Below are 25,971 nucleotides of genomic sequence, written 5' to 3'. Positions count from 1 at the left end.
ATGCACATTCATGTACAAGTTTTTGTGTGTACATAGGCTTTTTTATCTTAGGTAAATACCCAGTTGGAGAATAACTGGATCAGATGGTGGGTATATGTTTACTTTGCTTAAAGAAACTTTCACATTGCTTTCCAAAGTAGTTGTACCATTTTACATTCCTACCAGCAGTGTGTGAGAATTCCATTCCACATTCTTTTTTTTTTTTCTTTTTTAAAAATATATCTTTATTGATTTCAGAAAGAGGAAAGGAGAGGGGGAGAGAGAGAGAGAGAAACATCAGTGATGAGAGAGTCATTGATTGAGCCCGAAACCCAGGCATGTGCCCTGACCGGGAATCGAACCCCGGTCGATTGGATCCCAGGTCGACGCTTAAGAGCTGAGCCACGCCTGCCCGGGCTCCATTCCACATTCTTGCCAACACTGGGTATGGTCAGTCAGAAAGCTACTTTTAAAATTAGTACTCTTTCATATATTTTTTTCATGTTGTTATAAACATATCATATAAGGAAGAGGTATAAAATATACCTTTATATACCTAAATCTTTAGTTGTACTGAAGTCTCTTTATTGGAAAGGTAAGAGATGGTTTACTAAAAATATTGGAAAATCGGGGGAGATACAGTTCTTTAAGAAGCTAATTTTACACTGTTTTATATGTATATATATATTTCCCTTTGATAGAGTTTTCCAGAAAAGGACCTCCTGCACTGTCCATCTAAAGACGCAGTTGAAGCTCATTTTATGTCTTGTGTGAAAGAAGCTGATGCTCTAAAGCACAAAAGTCAAGTAATCAATGAAATGCAGAAAAAAGATCACAAGCAGCTCTGGATGGGACTACATAATGGTAAATATAACTGTTTCGTTTCAGAATACCCTTTTATAAAGTATGAAGTCACTGTAATCTGTGAGTAATTGGTGCATCTTAGGATTGGTGGTACAAGTTTAGATTCCAATCTCTAAGCACAAAATTTTGCAAAGAAGCTACCTTCAGTCATCTCTTACATTGTACCCTTCCAACATTCCTGTCTTCCTGGATTCCCCAGCATTAGACTGATTGCTTTGCCTATAACATGACGGTAGAAACTTCCTGTGTTTAGCTTCTGGAAAAAGTGCCTTTCTCCTGATTATGATCCTTCTGGAATTGCAATTGATACCCTGTTTGCATACCAAAGTACCTCCATTTGGTTAGGGTATGAACTCCAACTTCTGTTTTCTCAGAACAGTAAGACTTGTTTTGTGCTTAGATTCTCTCTCCTGGCTGGGACTTAGAAAATGTACTCAAGGAAAAAACTGGGGACAATTTGCAATTTACTCTGTATTCTTCATCTTTTAGAGGTCATAGCTCCTTAATCTTTCCTGCACTGATTGCCCTCCAGTGCCTTCAAACAGTTCTGTGTACAGGAGGTCCTTGCTTTGCACAAGTCCAGTATGCATGAATTTTAGTTAACATGTTTTAGTTAAATAACACCATTCCAAGTTGCCAAGAGATTAAATCTTAAACGTTCTCATCAAAAGAAAAAAATTTTTTGTAACTTTATATGGTGATTGATGATAACTAGACTATTGTGGTGATCATTTTGCAGCATATACAAATATTGAATTATTGTGTTATACACCTGAAACTAATATAATGTTATATGTTAATTATACCCCAACTTTAAAAAAAAGAAATAAAAACAGTTTCCCAAGAATATGGTTCAAAATTTTACTATTTTTATTTTTTTTAATTTACCTTTATTGTTGAAAGTATTACAGATGTCACCTTTTTCCCTCATTGACCCCTTCCACTGGTTCACTTTTATTTGCCATGGTATATATTAACTGAATAATTACATAAAGTACAAACTTTATTGCTTGCTCTTTGGTCCATGAATCATTGTGCAACAATGCATATGTGTCATGATCAGTGATCAGTCAGTCACTTCACTTCTTTCAGTGTCTGTCAGTGAATCATCATTATGCATCTGTTATTTTCATCTGTAGACAGCAAAGCATATAGTTATGTTACCTCCTTGTCTCCAGTGATAAGCCCACAGAACGTTTTAAACACTGGATAATTAAAAGAGGGAATTGGCTAAGAAAGGTGAAAATGAAGCAAAGAAAGAAAAAGTGATAATCTTGGAAGCGAAATTTGAATAGAACTAATGGAATTATAGAAGACATTTGCTGACTGTGAGAATGTGGACACTACCACCATTTGAGAGAGTTTCAATAGCAGCCACAGGAAATTAGTGAAGGTGAACTTTTTCACATAAATGTGGAAGGGGTTGTGATGAAAAGAATGAAGTTACCCCAGAGGAAGTGATGCTGGCAAAAAAAACTCATTAAAGGGACAGGGATATTTCATGATGTTGAAAGCGCAAATTGGTGGTATGTTAGAAATTGATCCAAACTTGGAGAGGAGTATGACAGTTCACCATGGTTTATGAAAGATGCTTGCTGGTAAGTTACATGTCCTGGAAGCAAGCACTATTCAAACATGCTTATGTATTTTTTTTTTACAAAAAAATAAAATACTTTAATTCTCTATGTTCCTAATGTTTTAAATTACTGTGTACTAAATAAATACAGTATTAGTCGTATTTACTTTTTTCATTTTTCTATACATTGGTAACTGTCAGAGTTTTTTATGTTTTGACAGTTTTGTAAGGATCACAGAACAATTTAATTTTCCCATTAACTGTTAAGATCACTTTACATGTTCACATCTTGCAAGGTCACTTTTCCAGTCCCATACTACTATGCAAAGCAAGGACTGCTTGCATTCTGTCCATCTTTCAGAATTGTTTTTGGACAGGGAGTTAGTCCAGTATAAGGCACTCTTTCATAGAAACTATTAGAATAAAAATGAAGGCCCTACTCCCCCCAAAAAAACCATAATGTAAAAAAAAAGTGATACAATTTTATCTTCTGGACTATATTATTACCATGTCAAAGAGGTGTTTAATAGTATTAAACTTTCATTATGCAAAATATAGAGTATTATCTGACTCGTATACAAAAGGCACATATTTTATGATACTGTACTATAAATTAAGTTTTCTCATTTCTTTTAAGTTTCTTAGATTTGACCTGAGTTACATGGAGTTGCTCCTTCGTTTCATATTTGTACCTCTGGTATTTAGCAACTAGATTATTTCAGAGGCAGGCACCAGGCCTTTCACCTCATTTATATTACTGAATACACAAATTTTTATTAAATGATCAAGAGTTTACAATCCCTTAAGGTATACTTTTCCTATTTCCTTGCTGGCTATTTGAAGATGAAGTGACATTTTAGGAAACTTGTGAATCAGATTACCTAAATGGAAGAAGCCAGGAATCTTCCAAAGAGAAAAGGGATCTGAGAATAATTTGGCTTCAGAATTGAAGTAAATAATTTAAATGTATGTTCTTGAACTCTATTGTGAATGTGATGAGTCAGCAATAGAGAGTTTATCCCTAGGCAGAGGATTCTAAAAAAGATTGAAATGTTTCTTTTGAGGCATTGGAGAATTGGGTATGGAGGGTGATGATTAACAATTGTGAACACAAAGGCCTGGTTTTTAGTTATCAGTTCTGCTAGTAGCTTCTTAGGGCAAGTCACTCAGTTCTTTTAGCTTCAATTTCTTTATCTGTAAAACAAGAGAACCTCTGTTTCTCTTACAGGTGTCTCTAGAGGCTTTAGTGAAACACTAACATACTGGGTTTTGTTGTTATTTATTTATTTATTTATTATTTTGTTGAGAATATTACAGATGTCCCCTATTCCCCCCCTTACCCCCCTCTACCCATCTCCCACCCCTCCCCAGGCCCCCACCTGTCCATTGTCTGTGTCCCTGGAGAGTGTTCACAGATGCTTGTAAGTTCTTTGGTTAATCTCTTCCCGCCCTCCTTCCCACCTCCCCTCAGATCTGTCGTCTGTTCCATGCTTTCATACCTGTGGTGGTATCTTGTTCGTCAGTCTATTCTATTCCCTAGATTCCACATATGAGTAAGGTCATGTGGTACTTGTACTACTACAGTATGTGTGAAAGTGTTTGAAAGCTGTCTTGATAAAAGAATTATGAAGAAGTCACTTTGAGACTCTAGAACTGGGGTTAGCAAACAGTGGTCATGGCCAGCCACCTGTTTACTGTTTATGTAAATAAAGATTAGAACTCTGCCACACCCATTCATTCATGTATTGTCTATGCTACTATCATGCCACAAAAAAACAGAGTTAAATAGTGGCAAAGACCATGTAGTCCACAGCCTAAAATATTTACTACCTTTGTTGACCATTTTAGAAAATATTTGTCAGCCCATAGAAGGTTGACCAAACCAACAGCTAGCTCATATTTATCATTGACCTAAAGCATGACTGAAAATGTCACACACTCAGAACTTGGTATAACATAACGTATCAGACTTAGTCTAATAACTGCCTTCAGTGATATTTTTTGGAATAAAATTAATTCCCCACCCCAGCCAGGTGGCTCAGTTGATTGGAGCATCATCTTGTACACCAAAAGGTTGCGGGTTTGATTTCCGGTCAGGGCACATACCTAGGTTTCGGGTTCGATCCCTGGTTGGGGCATGTCTGGGAGACAACAAGTCAATGCTTCTGTCTTGCATTGGTGTGTCTGTCTCTCTCTCTCTCTGTCTCTCCCTCCCTCTTTCCCTTTTTCTCTCTCTAAAAATCAGTAAGAACAAATCAGGTGAAGACTTAAATTTTTTTTTCCTATTTTTGTTTTAGCTCATATTACTTAGTAAGTTAAATTTTATAACTTGAGTTTCATGAAATTCAACTTAAAATGGTATGTGGTTAAAACTATTTTATTCCATTTTTGTACTTAGTTATAAATTACTTTTCTTTGGTTTTGTTTGTACTGGTAGTGATTGGGCTGATACACTTAAAATCTTATGTGCGGTATCCTGTGGATAGTGGAGACTTTGATAGTTTATTTTCTACTTTTTAAAAATGAAAATACTCATTTTAGGAAATTTTTAGCTGGGTGAAGGCTGGTTGTAGAAAATGTTATTATTTACATTAGAGTAAATTAGTGTAAGGTGGGTGTAATTAATTTGTCCCTTCTGAGTGGAATGCCCTTTCCATCCTTTTTGTCTATGTAACTTTTACTTGTGTTTTAATGCTCATCTCTTTTGTCACCTTCTATGTGAAACCTTCCCTCTTTTTTAGCCAACAAATATTTATTGAACATCTAACATGTGCCCAACACTATGCTGGGAGCTAGTAATCCCCCAGCAGTGATTGAATAAATATGGATTCTGTCTTTGAGGAGCTTACAGCCAGTGGAGGCAGAACTATTGTTTTCATACACTCCTGGCACCTTGTCTGTTTATGTGCACTTTTGCTCTCATATTTCATCATACTCTGGAATAGTTACAGTTTATGCATTCTGCTAGAATATAAATTTCTCCTTGTTAGACTATATTACATATTTTGGTATCCCCTGCACCTACTCTAGTCTTAGGCATAGAGTAGACAAATATTGACTGAATGACTCCTTTATTTCTTTCTCATACTATAAGGAAGTCATATTACAGCTTTTTATAAATAGTTTAATATTAGTATAAAATTGTGGAAGTGCCTTGTTTGAATTTATTTGCTGAAATAGAGTTTATGTTTAAGAATTTTTCCATCCAAAAGAAAGTCCTATTAATTTGTGAAGTCAAAGGCATTTCACCATTTGGTTAGTATAATTGCAAATTGGTCAAGATTGAGACACAGCAGATGGTAAATTTATATATTCAGAACTGCACCTGTAGAGCATAACAACTAAACGATTTAAACATTTTTTGAATACTTTCAAATGCTAATTTTAATTTTTCAGATCTCTGTGAAAGAGAAATAAGAAAAGCTTTTGAAACCAAGAAAACTCATTTAAGACATACTCTGCCTTTCAGTGTTTTTTATGGGTTTTCATTTTTGATGTAAAAGTATTTAACTTCCCTGTACAACAGAGTTAGTGACCACAAAAAAAGAAAGAAAAGAAAAAGTACCACTTTTATTATTTATAAGACAGTTGTCACATGTGTAGGCTATTTTCTGTTAAATATCAAGCTGTTTTTCTTATAAGCTAGAGATTTGAGGAAATCTCTAAAAAATATTTTTAGTATATGAGTTAGTTTTCAGCCTTATTTTTTAAAATATACTGTAGAAGAAATGATGCCATTAAATAAATTCTTCAAATAAATGTAAGTTTTGACTGCTAAATTTGAATATATACATTTGTTTCTAAAGTGTGGCTAATCACTTTGAGCTAGGTAATGTTTTAGAGAAATTATTTTGTAGTGTACCATTCTAACTTAAAACTGGTTTTTAAGAGGAAATAGTGATTAGCTTAAAGGTGATTTTTGTAACAGGTCATAACATTTTGAAAGTACTTTTGTTGGGTAGGTGATATAAAAGATAAATGCAGTGGTTCTAGCTCTTTGGAGGCTTATATGGTAGAGACAGTTTGGTTGTAATTAGATTGCTTTGTTTTTGTCAGTTGCATATAATAGAATAAATATTTGACTGAGAATCTGTTGCTCAGAGGAGCTTTGGGCCCGATCATTACTTTGCCATCTCTTATCAGTTGTGTGGCCATGGCAGGTTACTCTGTAAGCTGAAGTTTCCTTATAAATGCAGTGTTAAAATCCCACAAGACTCAAAATCCAAGGATTGTAAAGTGGTAATCACTTATATCTGAATTCTGATAATGAGATATTCTCAATTGATTCCAGAAGGACTTCTTGGAATAATAATTAGTGTTCATAATTTCTCTCCCCCTTTTCTCTCTCTCTTCCCTCCCCTCCCTTTTTCCCCTCTTTGTTGTCCCACCCCCCACCTTCTCGCCCTTTTCTTCCTGTCCCTTTTAAGTAGGACGTAGGTGGAAGGTAGTAGATAACTTGCCAGAAATGTGTGGTGTCATAATAGCAATACTACTAAAACAGAGAGACATGAGATTTTTGGACTCAACTCTGTAAGAGTGATGATGTAGAAAATAATATAAGGACATGTTGGCTGCTGAATGGAGAGTGAAAGTGAGTGAAGACTGGAAATAGGCTCTAGTAGTAGATCTGGGAATAGGATGGTAATGGCCTTTAGGGTGACAATAGTGTAACAATGAAATGCTCAGCCTTTCTCACTCCACCTTGTTCAAGCCTGCTTTGTTCCCATGGTCTCCAGGGTAATAGCTTCTACTTAGTCTTGCAGATAGACATGCTAATAATCATTACAGGAATTCTGCTTGTGGCTTGAGTTTTACAAAAAAACAGTCCCGTACAGAAGAGATGAGGGAAATGTGTACAAAAAAAAAATGATTATCAGAGATTTGTAGGAACCTCCTACAAAATCTTCCTCAGACCCCTGCTAGCACCCAGATGTCTGTGCTTATCAGTCATCTCTTGCCCCTCTCATTTCCCCTTCCATTGGCCTAAAGGAAGCCTGAACTCTGTACTTTCGTAAGATGCTTAGGTCTCCCATCTCCTCAGTTGGTGCCTTCTTAATCAATAAACCTTTCCTTACCCCAAACTCTGATATTTTTAGTTTTGGCCTTTTGAAGCATGGGGGCACAGGAACTTTGGACAAATAACAGTAGTAGAGATGGAGATAAGTCAATGAATCTGGGGCTGTTTTTGGAGGTGGAATTGACAGAATCTGTTGTTAGATTGGATGTAAATTTAGGGCGAAAGAAAAGAAAGAATCATTCCTGGATTCTTACTTGGGCAGCTAGATGGATAGTGATCTTTATACTGTGACATGAAGTAACTAGATAGAGAATAGGTTTGGGATGGGGAACAAAGCCTAATTGAAAACATCAGCTTTGAGGTCAAAAGTTTGAAATGTCTCTGAGACATTCATGTGGAGATGTATTGAGTTAGGTGTTAAGTATTGTGTATGCCAGTGGATGGAGAAGGCTTAACAGATTTGAATCAAATGCTACAGCTTCTAATTACATACTTGTTTACTTTCACAATAACTGCCATCTTTATTTCATCTCTTAAGGTGTGACAGTTAATCTTCCCAGTGATACAGGGCAATGAAACATGGAGCAGCCCCTTATATCCTGCATGTTTGGCAGCTTCTTATATTCACTAAATCATGTGTTTTTCTTTCTGCATGTGTGTGTGTGTGTGGCATTCAAGAATGTACCACTTTGAGAAGTTTGCTTAAAACAAATTTGTAACCTGCTTGAGCATTCAGTTAAATTTTACTTTGGAACAAACAAATGTTTTTACTATATTGTATTACGTGTTTTAAATCAATCTCTCAGTATTCTACTTTCTGTAATTAAAAATAATGATGGAAATCTAAAAAGTTTATACATTGCCATTTTAATATAAAGCCATAAATATACCCTGCTAGGCTTCTGGAGAAATATTGCTCTTGGAAATTACATGATTTAAGTGAATAAATTTGGTAATAATTTGGATCATAGCCTCTTCTTACAGTGCTTTGGGTATACTTGGCAATGAACATCATGGATAATAAAACTACATGTTGAAAACATTTAGACAGTTATTTCATAATACACTACAAATTACACTAACATAAGTTTATTGGAAAGAGTCCATTAATAACAGTGAATGGTCATATGTCCCAGAGATCTTCCATGGTAGGGAATACATTTTGTATGAGATTCAGTTGATATATGTATAAATCTATATGACTAGATTAATACTTCAGCCTAAACTCTGATTAGTAATTGAAAATATTTTTGGTGAACTCATGTTGCAGCAATACAAAGGTTTAGTTTGTAACATCCTTTTAAATAAAATTTCAAATCATCTATAGTAAAAAGGCTATCTTAGATCTTTTATTTATATTTGATCCAGTTAAAAAACTTTAAGAAGCTTTCCTTATGAATATTGGTATACTATATAGAGGAAAGGCAAACAAACATCTGTCTGGTCAATGATTTTCACTCTTGGGGTCATGAACATCATTACTATTTGAATTTAGAGCAGGAGTCCTCCTTTCAGCCTTACACACACACACACACACACACACACACACACACGCATATTATAGTTTAACTTATTTTGATTTTAATTTTAAAAATATTTTAAAATTTTTTTAAAATTTAGGTATAATTGAATAAAAACATAACATGTTTTTATTGATTTTAGGGGGGGGAGAGAGAAAAACATCAATAAGAAAGAAACATCATTGATCAGCTGCCTCCTGCACGCCCCCTACTGGGGATCTAGCCTACAACCTGGGCATGTGCTCTGACTGGGAATCGAACCTGCAACCTCTTGGTCCATTGGTCAGCGCTCAGCTACTGAGCATACCAGCCGGGCTATAATTAACATTAAATGGTATATTAAATTTCAGGTGTACAACATTATTCAATATTTGTACACATTACAGAAATGATCACCACAATAAGTCTAGTTAACACCCATCACCTTACATAGTTAGAAAAAAATTATTTTCTTGTAATGAGAACTTTTAAAATCTACTCTCCGCAACTTTCAAGTATGTAATACTATATCATTAACTATATAGTTACCATGCGGTATATTATGTCCCCAGGATTTATTTCTTTTATAAATACAAAGTTGTACCTTTTGACCTCCTTTACTCATTTCTTTCACCTCTTCACCCTTCCTCTGACAAACCACCATCTGTTCTCTATATCTAGGAGCTTTTTTTTGTTTGTTTTTGTTTCTTAGATTCTACATATAAGTGAGATCATACAGTATTTGTCTTTGATTGATTTCACTTAGCATAATGCCCCTGAGGTCCATTTATGTTGTTGCAAATGGCAAGATTTCTCTTTTTTAATAATATTCCATCATGTCAGTCACATTTTTTTTATTCATTTGTTATCAATGGACACTTAGTTGTTTCCATATCTTGGCTATTATAAATAATGCTGCAGTGAACATATAACTTTTTAAGTTAGTGTTTTTGTTTTCTATTTCCAATAAGTACCCAGAAGTGAAATTGCTAAATCATATGGTAGTTCTATTTTTAATTTTTAGAGGAACTGCCATACTGTTCTCCTTAGTGTCTGCACCAATTAACATTCCCGCCAACAGTGCACAAGGGTTTTCTTTTCTCCACATCTTCTCCAACACTTTTTATTATCTTTTTTATAATAGCCATTCTAACAGGTGTGAGGTTATATCTCATTGTGGTTTCAGTTTGCATTTCCTTGATTAGTGATACTGAGCATCTTTTCATGTACCTATTGATCATCTGTATGTCATTTTTGGAAAAAATCTATTCAGATCTTTGCATTTTAATCAGATTAAGGCTTTTTGTTTTGTTTTTTGCTGTTGAGTTGTCTGAGTTCTTTATATATAATTTTGACTATTAACCCCTTATCAGAAATATCATTTGCAAAATATTTCCTCCCATTTGATTGGTTGCTTTCTTGTTTTGTTGATGGTTTCCTTTGCTGTGCAGAAGGTTTTTAGTTTGATATAGTCCCACTTGTTTATTTTTTTACTTTCGTTGCTTTTGCTTTTGGTGTCAAATCCAAAAGAATCATTGTCAAGACCTATACCAATGTATATATGCATATATAGTTTAACTTATTTTGTTTTGAATGTTTTGTTTCAAAACTTAATTTCATAATTCTCCTTAACAGAACAGAAAAGCTAAGATGTATTTACTTTCCTATTTTTTTTTGTTTTGTCAGTTAACTCTTCATCACTTTTCTTAAGACCAGTGTTTCTCAAAGTGTAGACAACTGACCAGAAGCATCAGCATTACCTAGGAACTGATTAGAAATGCACTCTCACCCTGTTTGCTGTGGCTCAGTTGGTTGAGCATCCTCCTGTGCACCCAAAAGGGTCTCTGGTTCGATTCCAGGTCAGGGCATATGCCCGGTTTCTGGATTTGATCCCCAGTGGGGGGCGTGCAGGAGGCAGCCGATTGATGTTTCTCTCTCCTTCTCCCTTTTCCTCTCTCTAAGACCAGTAAAAAACATTAAAACAGAAAGAAAGAAATGTGCTCTCAACCAACTGAATCACACTCTAGGGTACATCCCAGTAGCCTGTGGTGCAGCAAGCCCTCCTCCAGATGATTGTGGTACACAAGACTTAGTTTGAGAATCACTGGAGCCGTATTTCTCAACCTTGGTATTATAGATATTTTGGACTGGTTAATTCTTTGATGTTGGGGTGGGGATGGGGCTGTCCTGTGTGCTGTAGGATATTTGACAGCATTCCTATCCTTCACCCACTCACTAGAAGCCAGTAGCACACTACTCCCTACTCTTAATCATGGTGTTAAAAATGTCTCTAGACATTGCCAAATATCCCGTCATTGACAGAATCACACCATTTGGGAACCACTGCTCTGGAGAGAGGTGCTGTAGAGTTAATGGATAAAACTGCTTCTCCTTTAGAGCTGCAGTGACCACTTATTGGATCCCCAAGTTCTGTCCTAGGCATTTTTCATGAACTGCTACTGTCATCACAACAGCCTTGCAAGGTATGTTTGAAAATGTAAAGCCTGGGCCAACCCATTTATGAAGTTTCTCATCTGTGTTACCAGCTCAGCCCTTGAGAACTAGTGCTTTCAGTTGTTAATTTAATGACTCATTAGACCATATTTGGAACTATATTGTTTAAACAAAAGGAATTTGGCATATAAACAAATTTAAAAAGTTATTTTAGCCAGTCAACTCTGTTATGTAAACTGGACGATGGGGGTTATTTTATTTTTTCTGAGGTGACTATTAAATAACAAGTAAATCAATAGTATACTGTCATTTCAGTAAGACTAATTGTGCTTACATTTTTGAAGTAACGTGTCTTCTATATTTTTTCTTTTCCTTCTTTTGCTTCCTTTTACCTCGCTCTCCAGCTTTCCTTGTGGCACTTGATCTGGTTCTACATGTGTTAATAACACCTCTCTCTCTTACCTCTCATTTAAATTTACCTCGTCTCCAACCAATTTCTTCATTATCTTTCTGGGGTCTGGATTGCCCAATAAATACTTTAGCTCAACAATCTGTAACTAATGCTGGCCAGTGTATGACCTATTCCCAGGTACCTATTTCATGTTCTTTTAAACAAAGACACGGAAATTACTTTATTCAGAATTTCAGAATTTTAAGCCTCTCTACCACTCTCCCACCCTACCCCTGTGGCATTCTGTTTACTCCATCTTTGCCTATGCAGACCAGTCCTGATTTAGTGGCTGTGAAAATGAGTTCTGGATGTCAGATTTCTCTGTATTAATGATGTCTTTTCCTGAACCAAAGAAGTAAGTGCAGTTCTATAATAGTGCTAATTTCTTATTATTCATTGCATGTCTCTCACTGTTTTAAAAACTGTAGAAGGTTCAGAAATCCTTTCATGTGAAAATCACATTTAAATATTATTAAACTCTGCCAGTGTTTTCATTGTCTGAATTCAGAGAGCTGCAAGGTTTTAACCAAACACTAGAAAAGAAGCAGCCCATTAAAAAAAATGAGTACAAAATAAACAAATTTGTTCATCTAAGATGCAGCGTGTTCAGTCAAGTTCTGATTATTATCTTCAAAGTAACATTCTACTTGAGCATTTCTTCCCACATAGTCCATTTAGGATTCAGACTATTCTTGGAGTTAATTTCCATGAAAGATTTAACCAACAAAATGTCACTTTATTTCAAATTACCATAAGCCACACTCAAAACTAAACCTCAAGATTTTGTGGCTGTTTTTCTTTAGCTTCTTGTTTTGTTAATATACTTCTTAGATTTTCTCATAGGCTTGTTAAGGTGAAAGGCTTTACATTTCTAAATCCCCCCCCCAATATTTTTACCTATCAAATTAATGATATTACACTCAAGTAATGTTATTATACTCAAAAGAATACTGTGTGAGATTCAGATATATGAGTTGTAAATGAGTAAGTTGAGAAATAATGGGTAGGATAATTTCAAATTTTAATAACTATTGTTTTTACTGTTAGAATTCTTGGAAGTTCTTATTAACATTTTTTGTGCTATATAGAATACATTCTGTATATCATTCATCACTAAAAGCTACTGAATATGTTTAAACTACTATTTAGCTTGCCCGGCCTGTGTGGTTCAGTGGTTTAGTGTCGACCCAGGAACCAAGAGGTCATGGTTTGATTCCCGAGTTGCGGGCTTGATCCCCAGTAGGAGCTGCACAGGAGGCAGCCAATTGATATATTTCTTTCTCATCAATGTTTCTGTCTCTTTCTCCCTCTCCCTTCCTCTCTCTCTAAAAAATCAATTTTTAAAAAAAGTAAAATACTATTTAGCTCAAAGTAAACTTGTTTTGGGAAATAAAATGTATACCTAATTTTTGAGGTATGTGTGTAATTTTAAGAATCAACTTTGTTTTGGAAATGAAAGAGTTGTTAAGACAAATTAATTTTGTTGTAAGTGCTACCTGAATAATCCCTAATGGCTAAAATTTGAACTATGATTTTTCAGTTTCACTCATCATTGTCCTTGTCTTCTTCTAAGAGGTAGTTCCTAATTGAGTGTTTTCACTTGATTATCATGGTGCATTTCCCCTGGTTCTCATTGAAAAAATTATGACTTAGTGAACATTTTGAAGTAAATATTAGTTATTTCTGCACAGTGACTGCTTACTGTTCAGTTTTGTCATCTATAACTGCCAAAGGAGATGAAATTAAACTACTCTTATTCTGGGGGCTAAAAAAGTTACACACACACACCCTTTCTAAGTTCTTCTAGCTGGGCTAGTAATTTGATGAACAGAAACAAATTAACAGGAGAAAACGTTCAAAGTTTATTATTATGTGAATGCACATTTGAGAGTGTCATATAAAATGAGACCTGAACTGCACTGGGCAGTTGAGGTTTATATGCTGTTATGGACAAAAGAGAAGGGGGCATGACTCTGAGATTTCAAAGGAATAGGCAGTTTATTGGTAGCTGAGGAAGAGCAGAACACAGGTGGCAGGCAAATTCTTGCTAGACAACCCAGAAACAATGGGACATGGGGGCATATAGCAACTAGGCCACTGCCTGGTGCCTGCCTATCTAATGGTGTAAGGTGAATATGCTAAGTTTCCATTCCTGGAGCAGGTCTTTCCAGCTGAATCTCTTGTACAGGAAAGGGAGGGGGTTAAAGGTCCTGAGTCTTTTGTTTCTTAATAACCAGCTTAAATTAATATTGCAAAAGGCAAAGCTTTGGGGTAGCAAAACTTTGGTCCCCTTCACTATTATACCTGACACTACCATGAATTTGAAGTATAGAACTCTGGAATTTTTGATAATATGAACATTCCATTCATTAATGGTTTCCCAGATTCTTGTTAATGAATCATAGGTTATTGAATTGACTCAACTTGGAATTTTACCAAGCAACTATCGTTTTTATTTATGGAAATGTAACTGAGTTTTCTGTGATATGGTAGCATCCCTGAGAGTCTATTGGCTCGATGACCTCGGGTAAATCATTTACCTGCTTTGAACCACAGTTTTCTCCTATGTAAAATGCTGTGAAAATCGATGTAAAACCCATATTGAGTTTTAAAAATGTCTAAATTCTCTTCAGGTATATTATTATTAATAAAAATGATCTCTGAGGTCCTATTACAATCAGAATCCACAACTTTTTTTTGTTTTTTTTTACAGATTTTTTAAATTGATTTTGAGAGAGAGGAAGAGAGGAGAAGGAGTGAGAGAGAAACATCGATGTGAGATAGAAACATTTTTAGGCTGCCTCCTACATGCCCCCTACTGGGGATTGAGCCAGAAACCCAGGCATGTGCCCTGACTGGGAATCAAACCAGTGACCTTTCAGTGCATGAGACAACACCCAGCCAACTGAGGCACACCAGCCAGGACTGGACCCACAACTTTTTAACTAGCATCACTTTAGTCGTGTTTTGTTTAGTACCACTTCTTTACCAGCCTAACCTTTAACATGCTTTTTAGCATCTGTCACTTGGTCATCTGTCTTTGAGGAGATGGGGGCAGGGTGGAGGAGGACTTGAACCGTCAAGCACTACTGATTTCAACATAAAGGACTAATCAGGCCTATTAAAACTTGCGATAACTTTATGTATGTCAATTGGCTTCCCCAACTACATATTAAGTGAAGGAAAAAGCCTATTGTATACATGTTCTATTTTGTTTGTTTTTGTTTTTTTTAATTCTTTAGAGCTCCCAGTATTCACTTGGGTATATAATTGGAGCAAATAAAGTTTGATAGATTTAACTCTGTGCAGATCCTACAAAGTAAAAACTTGTTTGAGTACACTTTTCCTTTTATCAACTGTTTTGTTCTTTCTTTTTTCTTCTTTGCCTAGAATTAAACTAGATATTCACAATATGAACTGTTTGCAAATTGGGACCTTTTTAAAGAGAGGTATTTTTCATCTAACCACCATAAACAGGTTAGATGGATTTGAAATAGAACAGAATTTACCTGGAGTTATATTACATTTACTAAATCCCTGTGGTGTCCCAAGCCTGGATACTTTTTTCTTTTAATAAATCTTTAGCGATTTCAGAGAGAGGAAGGGAGAGAGAGAGAGATAGAAACATCAATGATGAGAGAGTCGTCATTGATCGGCTGCCTCTCCTGCACGCCCCCAGCTGGGAATCGAGCCTACAACCTGGGCATGTGCCCTGACCGGGAATCGAACCTCGATCTCCTGGATCCTAGGTGGATGCTCAGCCGCTGAGCCACGCCTGTCCAGGCCCAATCCTGGATACTTTTATATGCATTATCTCAGTGATTCCTCAGAAGAATTAGATAAACATTATCAACTTTGAAAATGAGCAAATGATCTCACAGAGCTAGTAAGAGGTAGGATCAAGCTTTGAACCTAGATCTCTGATTCTAAAATGAGAGTATTTTTCATTGCATCTGTAGGTTGTGAACTCTGGCTACATATTAGAATCATCTTAGAGCTTCCCATACAGTTGTCAGGGAATCTGAAATAATTGGAATCTGACAGTGTTTTTTGAAGCTCCTCTGGTGATCCAAGGGAGCACCTAATGCTGAGAAATGTTGCATTACTTACTGCATCTCCAGTGAGTAATTATTAGTAGGATTTTCTCATTTACGTTTTATCAGAAGCATGAGGGATTTGTATTAGAAATGACCATATCCTGCATAATAAACTGCAAAGAGACATGAATGTAATGGAATATCCATTTCTGTGTCTGTCTTTCAAAAATTAAGATAGATTTTTATTTTTGCCATGACTCTAGAGTGCTCTCTGCGCGAGTGAAAATGAGCTTGATTACTGCTTCAGTTTGTGTCTGGCCTCCTGAAATAGGAAAGGGATAAGCTATAATCTAGCCTAAGAGGAAAACATTTGCTCAATTTATAGTAGTTTTGAAAGGTAATAAATCAGGTTATTGGTTATAAATCTATAGGTGATTTATACAGGAATACATTTAGTTAATTAGTCTTGGCCTGCCACTGTACTACAGCTCTGTAAATCTCTTTCTGGCAAACAAGATAATTTTTAAAGATTGTCTTTTAGAGTGAAGACTGCTGTCTAATTGAAGATTATTCTCCTTTTTATTTTTATCATGAGCACATAGAATAAGTGGGGGTTTTTTTACATTGTGAAAATTTTAAATTTTGAATCTTTCTTATGTTGTTACTGGCCCAATTTCAAAACAAATTTGAAATAAACTTTACTTAATTAGTTGGAATACTATAATTGAATTCTGTCTGCTTAAAAATAAAGTCAGTTACTGGATTGACTTGGAATACATTAAAGATGTTGTAACTCGCAGTAATGGTTTATTGGCTTGTGATGTCAAAGTTAAAATTTACAGCCTGCTTTTTTTTCCAATCCTTGATGAGATTAGCTTTCTTTAGGTTTTCAGCAATTTTTTTTTTAACCATTTATAAAGTAACTAGTTTTGCCTGGCTCCATTGGTAGATTGATGCTGTACAGGTATAACAATTGTGAGCCTCTTCCCAGATTAATAAGAAACTTCATTTTTTTCACTCTGTTCTTCCCTAATATTTTAAGACATATTAGGAGAGAGAGGGGTTGAGAAGGAGTGGTTGTTAGATCTTAAAGGTAGTAAAGGTGGAACTCAGACTAGCCTGTCAAGACTAGAGGACTCCCCAAATGTTGACTTAGATGTTCTTGGACCACCATTCCTGCCCCCACTACCTATTTCATGATATAGCTGAAGATTAATGCAGTTGAAATTGATGGAAGGTAAACGGCAACTAAATTGTTCCCACAGAGTGAAAAAAAAAGGGCCTTATATATTAGTTGAAAGGATTGGAGGAAGCAAGATGGAACCTGAAGGGCATTTGGTGTTGTGAAGTGTTGCATCTGGATTATGTTATGGCTATTATTCTCCCCACCTTGCTGGCAAAGTTCATTCAGTCGTATCACTTCAGGGGGTAGCATTCACATAGAATTGAACACTCTGAGCCAGACTGAACACTCCAGCAATCTTGTAATGATGGGGTTTTAGCAGAACCACTTTCCCATACTGGTTTTGACCTTTCATTTACCTTGTTGCTGACTCTAGAAGCTCAGTGTCTTTGGCAGCCTGAGAGACAAAACACTCATTGTAGTATTACTTTGTGCCAGGTACCTTTGTAAGTATTTTGCGTGTATTCATTTATTCCTTCCAATGACTTTATGAATATATACTCTCAGTATCTTCATTTCACAGATGAGGAAATTAGTACACAAAGTTTAAAAGTATGTTGCTTAAACTTACCCAGATATTAATAACTGGCAAATTTAGGAAGCAAACCCAGGTGGTGTAGCTCCAGAGTGTCTTCTTTTTCCACTATGCTATACTACACTATTTTGTTTTTCCCCAATTGCCTAAATCAGTCATTCAGTTATTTAGTCATTTAACAAAATTTCATTGAGCATGTACTTTGTGCCAGGAACTTTATAGGGCTGACAACAAATGCTTTACCCTCCTGGAACTTATATTTTAGTTTAGGGAAAGAGATAATTAATAATTAAGCAATAGGGTAATTTCAAGTAATGATAAGTGTTTAAGAAGAAAAATGAATAGTGTGTTAGCTGCAATTATGAGGGAAATCTCTGAGGATGTGACACTTCTTTTGAGACTTGAATGGTGAGAAAGTGAATTAGGGTAGACTTTTCAATTTTGTTTCTGGTTACCTAGCTATTTAGTTGCAAACCTAGAATTAGAACCCAAAACTTTCCATGAAAAGTTCTATACATAATATTCTGTCATTCATTCTTTGGCTTGAGCATATATATGCATGCGTTGTAGGTAGGTGCTAGAGATCATTAATGATGAGGCAGTAAAATTTCAGGTGTGCATGAAGAATCATTTAGCTGTCACATTTTTGCTTAATACTTGATGGAACAAAGGTTCTCATTTAAAAGCACTGAAAGAATAATTGATTCATATATGAAAGGACTGTGGTCAAAGGGGCTTCTCTTAACATCAAGATACAGTTTTGTGATTGCAGCTGTTGAAATGGTTGTGGATTTTGAATCAAAAGACCAAGTGTCTGGTCTTCATTCTGAATTAAATTCATCACAACCTACACCTTAGTTGTCATTTGTGAAACTGCACTGAACTAGCTGGATTCTAAATTCCCTGTCCTACCAGTCTTAGTGTAGTATCAGTCTTTCCCCAGATTGGACTTGAGGGTGAGAGTAGAGAAGGCCTACGGCCTGTCACAGTATAAAAAGAAACAACTAAACTTTATTTTTTATCTAGTTTTGATGGGCCAAACAGAATGAATGGATAGACAGTAAATTGGATTGAGACTAATCTAGTAGATGAGAATTGTGCTTTAATAACCAAACTGATCTGAAATTCTGGAGCTATTATGTGCTCTACAGAGATTTGATTCTGAGAGAAATTTCTAGGGGGAAAAAAAATTTAAGGTAAAATTCTGGGTGAGTTAAGGAGTTAAAAAACAATGCACAGCCTGGCCGGGCGTGGCTCAGCGGTTGAGCACCCACCTGGGATCCAGGCGATCGGGGTTTGATTCCTGGTCAGGGCACATGCCCAGGTTGCGGGCTCGATCAACGACTCTCATCATGGATGTTTCTATCTCTCTCTCTCCCTCTCCTTTCCTCTCTCTCTGAAATCAATAAAGATATATTAAAAAACAAAACAAAACAAAAAAACCACAATGTACAGAATGGGGAAAAAAATATTTGCTTATCCTTTATCAGATAAGGGACGTGTACCCAGAATACATAAGGAACTCTTATAATATACAACAGTAAAAAACAACCCAATTTAAAAGGGGACAAAAGATTTGATAGACACTGTTCCAAAGGAGATAGCATAAATGGTCAGTAAACAAATGAAAATATGCTCAGCATAATTAGTCCTTAGGGAAATGAAAGCAAAACCCTAAGGAGATACCACTTCACCCACTAGGATGACTATAGTAGAAAAGATGGACAATAACAAGTGTTGGCATGGATTTGGACAAGTTGGAACCCTTACACGTTTCTGAAGGGAATGTAAATTGGTGTTTCCTCTTTGAAAAACAATTTGCCAATTCCTTAAGACATAGGTACTATGTGGCAGTTGAACAGTTACCATATAACTCAGCAATTCCACTCCTAGGGATGTGTGTGTGTGTGTGTGTGTGTGTGTGTGTATCTGAAAATATAAATGAATTCACAGAAGACCTTGTGCATGAATGTTCATAGTAGCCAAAAGTGAAAACAACCCAAATGCTCCATGACTGATGGATGGGTAAACAAAATGTGATATCTCCATACAATGAAGTGTTATTTGGCCATAAAAATGAATGAAGTTCTGATACATGCGACAACATAAATGAGCCTTGAAAACATAGGCTTGAAAGAGAGAGGGGTTGCGGGGGAAAAAGAACAGATGCAAAAGACTGCATATTGTACGTTCCATTTATATCAGATATCTGGAAGAGAATAGAGATTAGTGATTTCCAGGGGATAGAGGAGAGGGAAAGGTAATAACTATTAATGGGTACAGATTTGGGATGATGAAAATTTTCTGAAATTAGACATTGGCAGTAGTTGCTTTAACTCTGAATATACTAAAAAACACTCAGTTGTACACTTTAAAAGGATGAATTTTATGATATATGAATTATATCTCAGTAAAGTGTGTTTTTAAAAAATTTGAACCTGAAAATTTTAAAAAGGTGTTGTTTAATAGTCAGTTCACATTTCTTTCAAAGCATTTCCTGTAATTTTATCTTTTTTTGCTGTTTAATGTTCACTGTGTTTGGTATTTTTACTTTGTTTCTTTAAGCAAGTTCTGTTTAAAATTTAGGTCATTTGAAGCTGTTGCCTTTAGAGTTTAGTCAGTAAGAATAGAGCAAAGGAAAATCAAGACATTCATCCTTGTCTGATGTTTTTTGCCTTGATAACACATGTAGTCATAATCTGTTTAGGCTTTTTCTTATGAGAAAAAATGTCTATGAATTACCTAGGAAGAGGAAGCATTAATGTAGAAAATTAATTTTATATCTTGTTTTCTGTCTAGTTATAGAAACATAAGCTTAAGAAAAAAATAATATATAAATTATGCCCTTTCAGAAACTTCTAAGAGGTAGAAGTTTAACAACTTTTATCTTCCCATGTGAGGTATTAAATTATAATGTTGGTACACTGCTGGTGGGAATGCAGACTGGTGTAGCCACTATGTAAAACAGTGTGGAATTTCCTCAAAAAATTAAATATGGAACTGCCATTTGACCCAGTGATCCCACTTCGAGGAATATATCCTAAGAAACCTGAGGCATCAATCAGAAAGAATTTATGCACCTCTGTGTTCATAGCATTTACAATAGCTAAGATCTGGAAATAGCCCAAGTGCCCAGCAATAGATGAGTAGATAAAAAAGCTGTGGGATACTATGCATCTGTAAAAAAGAAGGATCTTTTACCCTTTGGGACAGTATGGATGGACCTGGAGAGTATTATGCTAAGTGAAATAAACCAGTCAGAGAAAGATAAGTATCACATGATCTCACTCATGTGGAACATAATGAACAAAATAAGCTGATGAACAAAATAGATCCGGAAACATAGAAGCATGGAACAGACTGCTGAATTTCAGAGGGAAGGTGGGATAGGGGAGTGGGTGTATATATGCATAACCCATGGACACAGACAGTAGTGTAGAGAGGGCCTGAGGGCAGGGCAGATGCAGAAAAAAGGGAGACATCTGTAATACTTTGAACAATAAAGATAAATTTAAAAAATAAATTATAATGTTCATTTTTAATAAATAATTTATCGTTACAGATAGATTTGACCAGTTTTGGGCCATCAATCGGAAACTCATGGAATATCCTGCAGAAGAAAATGGATTTCGTTACATCCCTTTTAGAATATATCAGGTAGGAAGTTACATTTTTAACAGTAACAACTTATGAAAGCCTAAGACATCTATCTTCTTTTTTTTCTTTCTTTCTTTTTTTTTTTAATATATCTTTATTGATTTCAGAGAGAGGAAAGGGGAGGGAGAGAGAGAGATAGAAACATCAATGACGAGAGAGTCATTGATCAAGTCCGCAACCCGGGCATGTACCCTGACCGGGAATCGAACCCCGATCGCCTGGATCCTAGGTCGACGCTCAACCGCTGAGCCACGCCCGGCCAGGCTATCTTACTTCTTGAAGCACTCTAGTCCAAAACTCTTTAAGTTTGCATAGTAACATAGTAGTATTTCTTAGGGCTTTCCAGATTTCTCTCTTTTGGTGCAAATGAGAGACTGCACTGAAATATTTGACTCATACTCAGTTGAACCTCATTATCGACAGATTCTGTATTTGCAGATTTTCCTGCTTGCTAAAATTCACTTGTAACCCCAAAGCCAGCACTCAACAGTGCTTTCCTGGACATGTGCAGAGGGACGAAAAATTTGATTTGCCCAATACGTACATTCTCAGCATTGCTGTGTCTTGTTTCTGCTCTCTTACTGTGAACCAGTGACTTTTTCCTCTCTATTTAGTGCCACATTTTGTGCTTTTTGTTGGTGATTTTGATCCTTAAAAAAGCTCCCAAGCATAGTGCTGAAGTGCTGTCTTTATACAGAAACACACATAAAACAAAGTGATATATTGATCAGTTGAAGAACATGTGACCAGAGGTTTGCAGTAACCCAACTCTATACCCCCCCTAGGAGCAATGGTTCAGTATTGCTAATTCAGTGTTTGTGGTGACTATAAATAACTACCACACATAAGAAGAATCGAGTGTATTTGTTTTAGAAGCTGGGTCTTCATTGTTGTGCAAAAAAATAGATGGTGGGAGCTCTTTGCAGCAGCACACTTTCATGAGGTCAGGAAACTCCCTGTTTCTGTAGAGTACTTTGAAACTCCTATATGTTTGCCATGTAACAAATAGTAAATATTTGTTGAGTGAATGGTATTGCAGAAAGCAAGTTACCTATATGAAAAAGCAGTTAAGAATAGAAATTGGAAACATAATATTAAAGACATAGACTCTAATCTGGCAAAACTTCCATTCAGACTCAAAGACGAAGTGTCATAACTTCTCTTTGTAGCCATTTTCAGTATCCCACAGTCTTTATTCATAGTTACTTTGATAGCTCATCTTAAATCTTTTATAGAGCCATTATGTAACTGTGTGTTCAAAGAGGAAACAAATTGTCTAATTGAAAACAAGTAAACAAAAATCCCAATATACTCAAAGAATGAAAAATATTTCTGACTTAAATAAGGTTACTTTTCATTGATTTTATTAACATAATGACAAACTATTTTTTAGATCATAGATTCATAATATGTACAATAGGAATAAAATGAGGAAAATGCTCAGTGGAATAAGACCAGATTATCTAATTAGCCACACTCCTCGGCTTCCTTTTTTTAAATAGGAAAGTAAAATTTTAATTCTGTAAGTCTTTGTTAAGCAATTATTACAGTGGGTTTGGAAATACCATAGTTTATTGTTTATACTTTATCTTATATCATGAAGAATCTGAGGCAATGTACAAGAGTATATAATCACAAAATATAAAAAAATTAAAATTTAAAATCAAAGCTACTGAAATATAAAATGGAAACTCAGCGTGAAATTACATAAGTTTTTAATAAGTGAGACCCTCAAATTTATTAAAATTGACCTGCAAATTTGACCTGGAGCTTTTTTCTAACCAGAGCAAGGGGGGAAAATGTGATGAGGTATAATTTTTCCCCCCAATAAAGTGAAAACTTTATTGTCAGGGAAAGCTAAACTTTCTTGGGTGTTAACAGTTACATAGGAAAGAAATTTTATTTAGAGGAATCAGGGCAATATATCATAAGCCATTGATCATCCACAGTATAATACAGAATTGGTGAAGTAATGAGAAGGCTAAGACAGAAAGGATTTTTAGGTTATTTTATGGAAGAATGTGTCTATCAAATAAGAAGGAAAATAATTGATGGAGCATGGCAGTTGAGGAGTGGAATTAACTAGTAAAGGTTAACCCAGCAGAGGAGAGGACTGCAGAGAACTGTTAAGGAAAAGGAGGGGAAAATTTGTTGCTGCTCATATGGGAAAGTCTCAGTCTTTTCTGTACAGCAAGGAATAAAGCCATCTTCTGAGAAGAGGGGTTAACAGTTTTGGCAACTGGTCTGTTCCAAATTGGCCAAATAGTACAGTTCCAATATTTGCTTTAAAAAAATTTGAGAAAGACTGCAGGACGCCTAGTAGTTTATATTGAGAGAAGAAATATCTCACATTAGATGAATCTGTATTCACCACCTTGACATTCCTTAAAAGGAGCTTTAGGAGTATTTTTACAGAACTGGATTTAGCAGTGATATGCTTAGTTATTCCACAGAGAAAAGCCAAAATAGAGTGAGATTTTATGGACTGAGTATAATATGTAGAGTGGGTAAGATTCTTCATAGGGATTTATTTCTTTACCATCACTGACATAAATACTGATGATTAAAATATGAATTAAAAACAATAACAGGTTATCATAGAATTTTAGAGCAGTCCTTAACTTTTCTGAATGGTTTTCAATATTTTTTTAAGCAGCAGCCCACTTTGGTTCTCAGCTTAGAAGGGGTGGGTGGCCCGGCCAGATGGCTCAGTTGGTTGGAGCATCGTCCCATACACCAAAAAGGTCCTGGGTTCAATTCCTGGTTGGGAAACATACTAGGTTGTGGTTTCAATCCCTGGTTGGGACGTACGTGGAAGGCAACCGATTGTTTCTCTCTCGCATCAATGTCTCCTTCCAAATCAATAAACATATCCTTGGGTGGGGATTAAAAAAAAGGGTGGGGTGGGGTAGGTGGATGGGGACCAGTGGAGTTGACTCAGGCCGCTAGACACTCCTCCTGTGGTCAAAAGTTGTAGCATCAGATATTTATGGAAATTTTGAAGCACAGTGTGAAAATTACCTTTCTCTAGGCCTATACAGGTTCAGTGTTTTGCCCAAGTTAGATAGTTCTTGATCTAGTTAGCACCCATGCAGTAATAGCCTCAACATGCCAGTAATAGCTTTGATGTAAGGTCCAATGTTTTTTGTTTAAATCTATGTAGTATGGCCCTGGCTGGTGTTGGTCCGTTGGTTGGGCGACCTCCCATGCACCAAAAGGTTGCTGGTTTGATTCCTGATCAGGGCACATGTCCATGTTGCTTGGCTCAATTCCCTGTGGGGGTCATGCAGGAGGCAGCTGATACATGTTTCTTTCTCACATCGATGTTTCTCTCTCTCCCTCTCCCTTCTTCTCTCGCTCTAAAAAACAATTTTTTAAAAAATCTTAAAAAAAAAAAAAAATCTATGTAGGATTTAGCACAGGGTTTTACACTGTAAGTGCTTCATAAGTAGTTATTTAATTTAATCCTGGGGCATTAAAAGCCTCAAGGATCACATAATTTTAGAGCTGAAAAGGACATTGTCGTTCAAATAATTCAAACCTGGAAAAGCTAGCAGAGTTTCCTTGATTTTAGATGTATGGTGGTTTTTAACAAGGGCAGTGCTGTTGTAGCAGTTGAAGAACACAAAACACTTTTAAAATTAACTGAAATTATGGGAGAAGAGTAGGAACAAGTGGGAAAGAGCTGTTGGAAGGGTTGCATAGAATACAGTGTATGGCCAAGATCATGGTTTTGCCTTACTTGCTTAGTAGAAAATTATTTTGACCACCTTTTGCTTCACTTTCCTAGTCTGATGATTTGTGCCTACATGCAAACCTCACTGAGCTCAGAAAGTTGTAAAATATTTGAGACAAAAAGGATAAAGCTATTGACCTTGAAAGAAAAAGCTGTTTTCTAGAAAGAGCACTGAACTGGAAGGCAGACCTCTCAGGCTCTGCGGGAGGCCTGACACTGACACCTGCGCCTCCATAGGAGGTTCCTCAGCCTCCCTGGGCCTCTGTTTCCTCATCCTGAAAATGAAAGGGGCGTGACTGAGTGAATTCATACACCTGGTTGCAGTTGTTCTTTCAAGAAGCCATGTGATTGGCTTATGTAATTATACGAGTGAAGCTCTTATTTTCTAAAACATTTAAACTCCTGGCTTCAGAGCAGGTTGATCATTTTTACAACAGTCCTTTTCTTTATGGCACGGTTTGACTCAACTCCTGTGGTGCCGTATGACTTTTAATCACTTCTAAAAGTGAAATTTATACTTTTCAGGTGGTTCATCTTTTTATGAAGGCAGAGCATTTGTTTTGTTCATGCTGTGTGTCCAGGCTCTAAAGAGTGCCTGGCATGTCGTAGGTATCTGTGAATATTTGTTAATTCATTAAATTTGTTCATCAGTAATTAGTAGTTGATTTGGGGCTGTTCTGTTTTCCATGACCTCCATAATAATGTGCCATAATACATTCCCAGGGTTTAGCAAAGCATCTTATTTGTGGAATAGTTGAATAAAATATATGAGACTCTGAAGAATCCCCAAAAGAAGAGTTCCAAAACTAATTTGAGATGTATACCTCCCAGCATTTATTTATGCTGGCATGTATATTTAACTATACTGTGCTTTCTGTGTTGTAAATACTTTAAGCACCTATAGGGAAAATGTGTTATGCAATTACTTAACACAGGGATTATTATTAGAATAATAGTGCAGATGTACAGAATGGAGGTCTTTC

General features: G+C 36.0%; 1 protein-coding gene across 8 annotated transcripts in view; it reads left to right on the top strand.

Annotated features, from left to right (window-relative positions):
- The window catches only part of ATG5 (autophagy related 5), a 97,552-nt gene that overhangs the window by 27,219 nt on the left and 44,362 nt on the right, over nt 1-25,971 (top strand). For 6 of the 8 annotated variants that reach the window (XM_081139697.1, XM_081139692.1, XM_081139699.1 and 3 more), the window contains 2 exons: nt 681-843; nt 21,158-21,252. In XM_081139697.1, the coding sequence (XP_080995823.1) occupies nt 681-843; nt 21,158-21,252 (258 nt within the window). The remainder of the gene's footprint in view (nt 1-680; nt 844-21,157; nt 21,253-25,971) is intronic. The other 2 variants (XM_081139695.1, XM_081139696.1) reach the window with 1 other exon arrangement.

This window comes from Miniopterus schreibersii (assembly GCF_964146895.1).
Source record: "Miniopterus schreibersii genome assembly, chromosome: 6".
Classification (NCBI taxonomy): domain Eukaryota; kingdom Metazoa; phylum Chordata; class Mammalia; order Chiroptera; family Miniopteridae; genus Miniopterus; species Miniopterus schreibersii.
The sequence above is the reverse complement of the archived record's forward strand: the minus strand, read 5'-3'. Positions and strand labels throughout refer to the sequence as shown.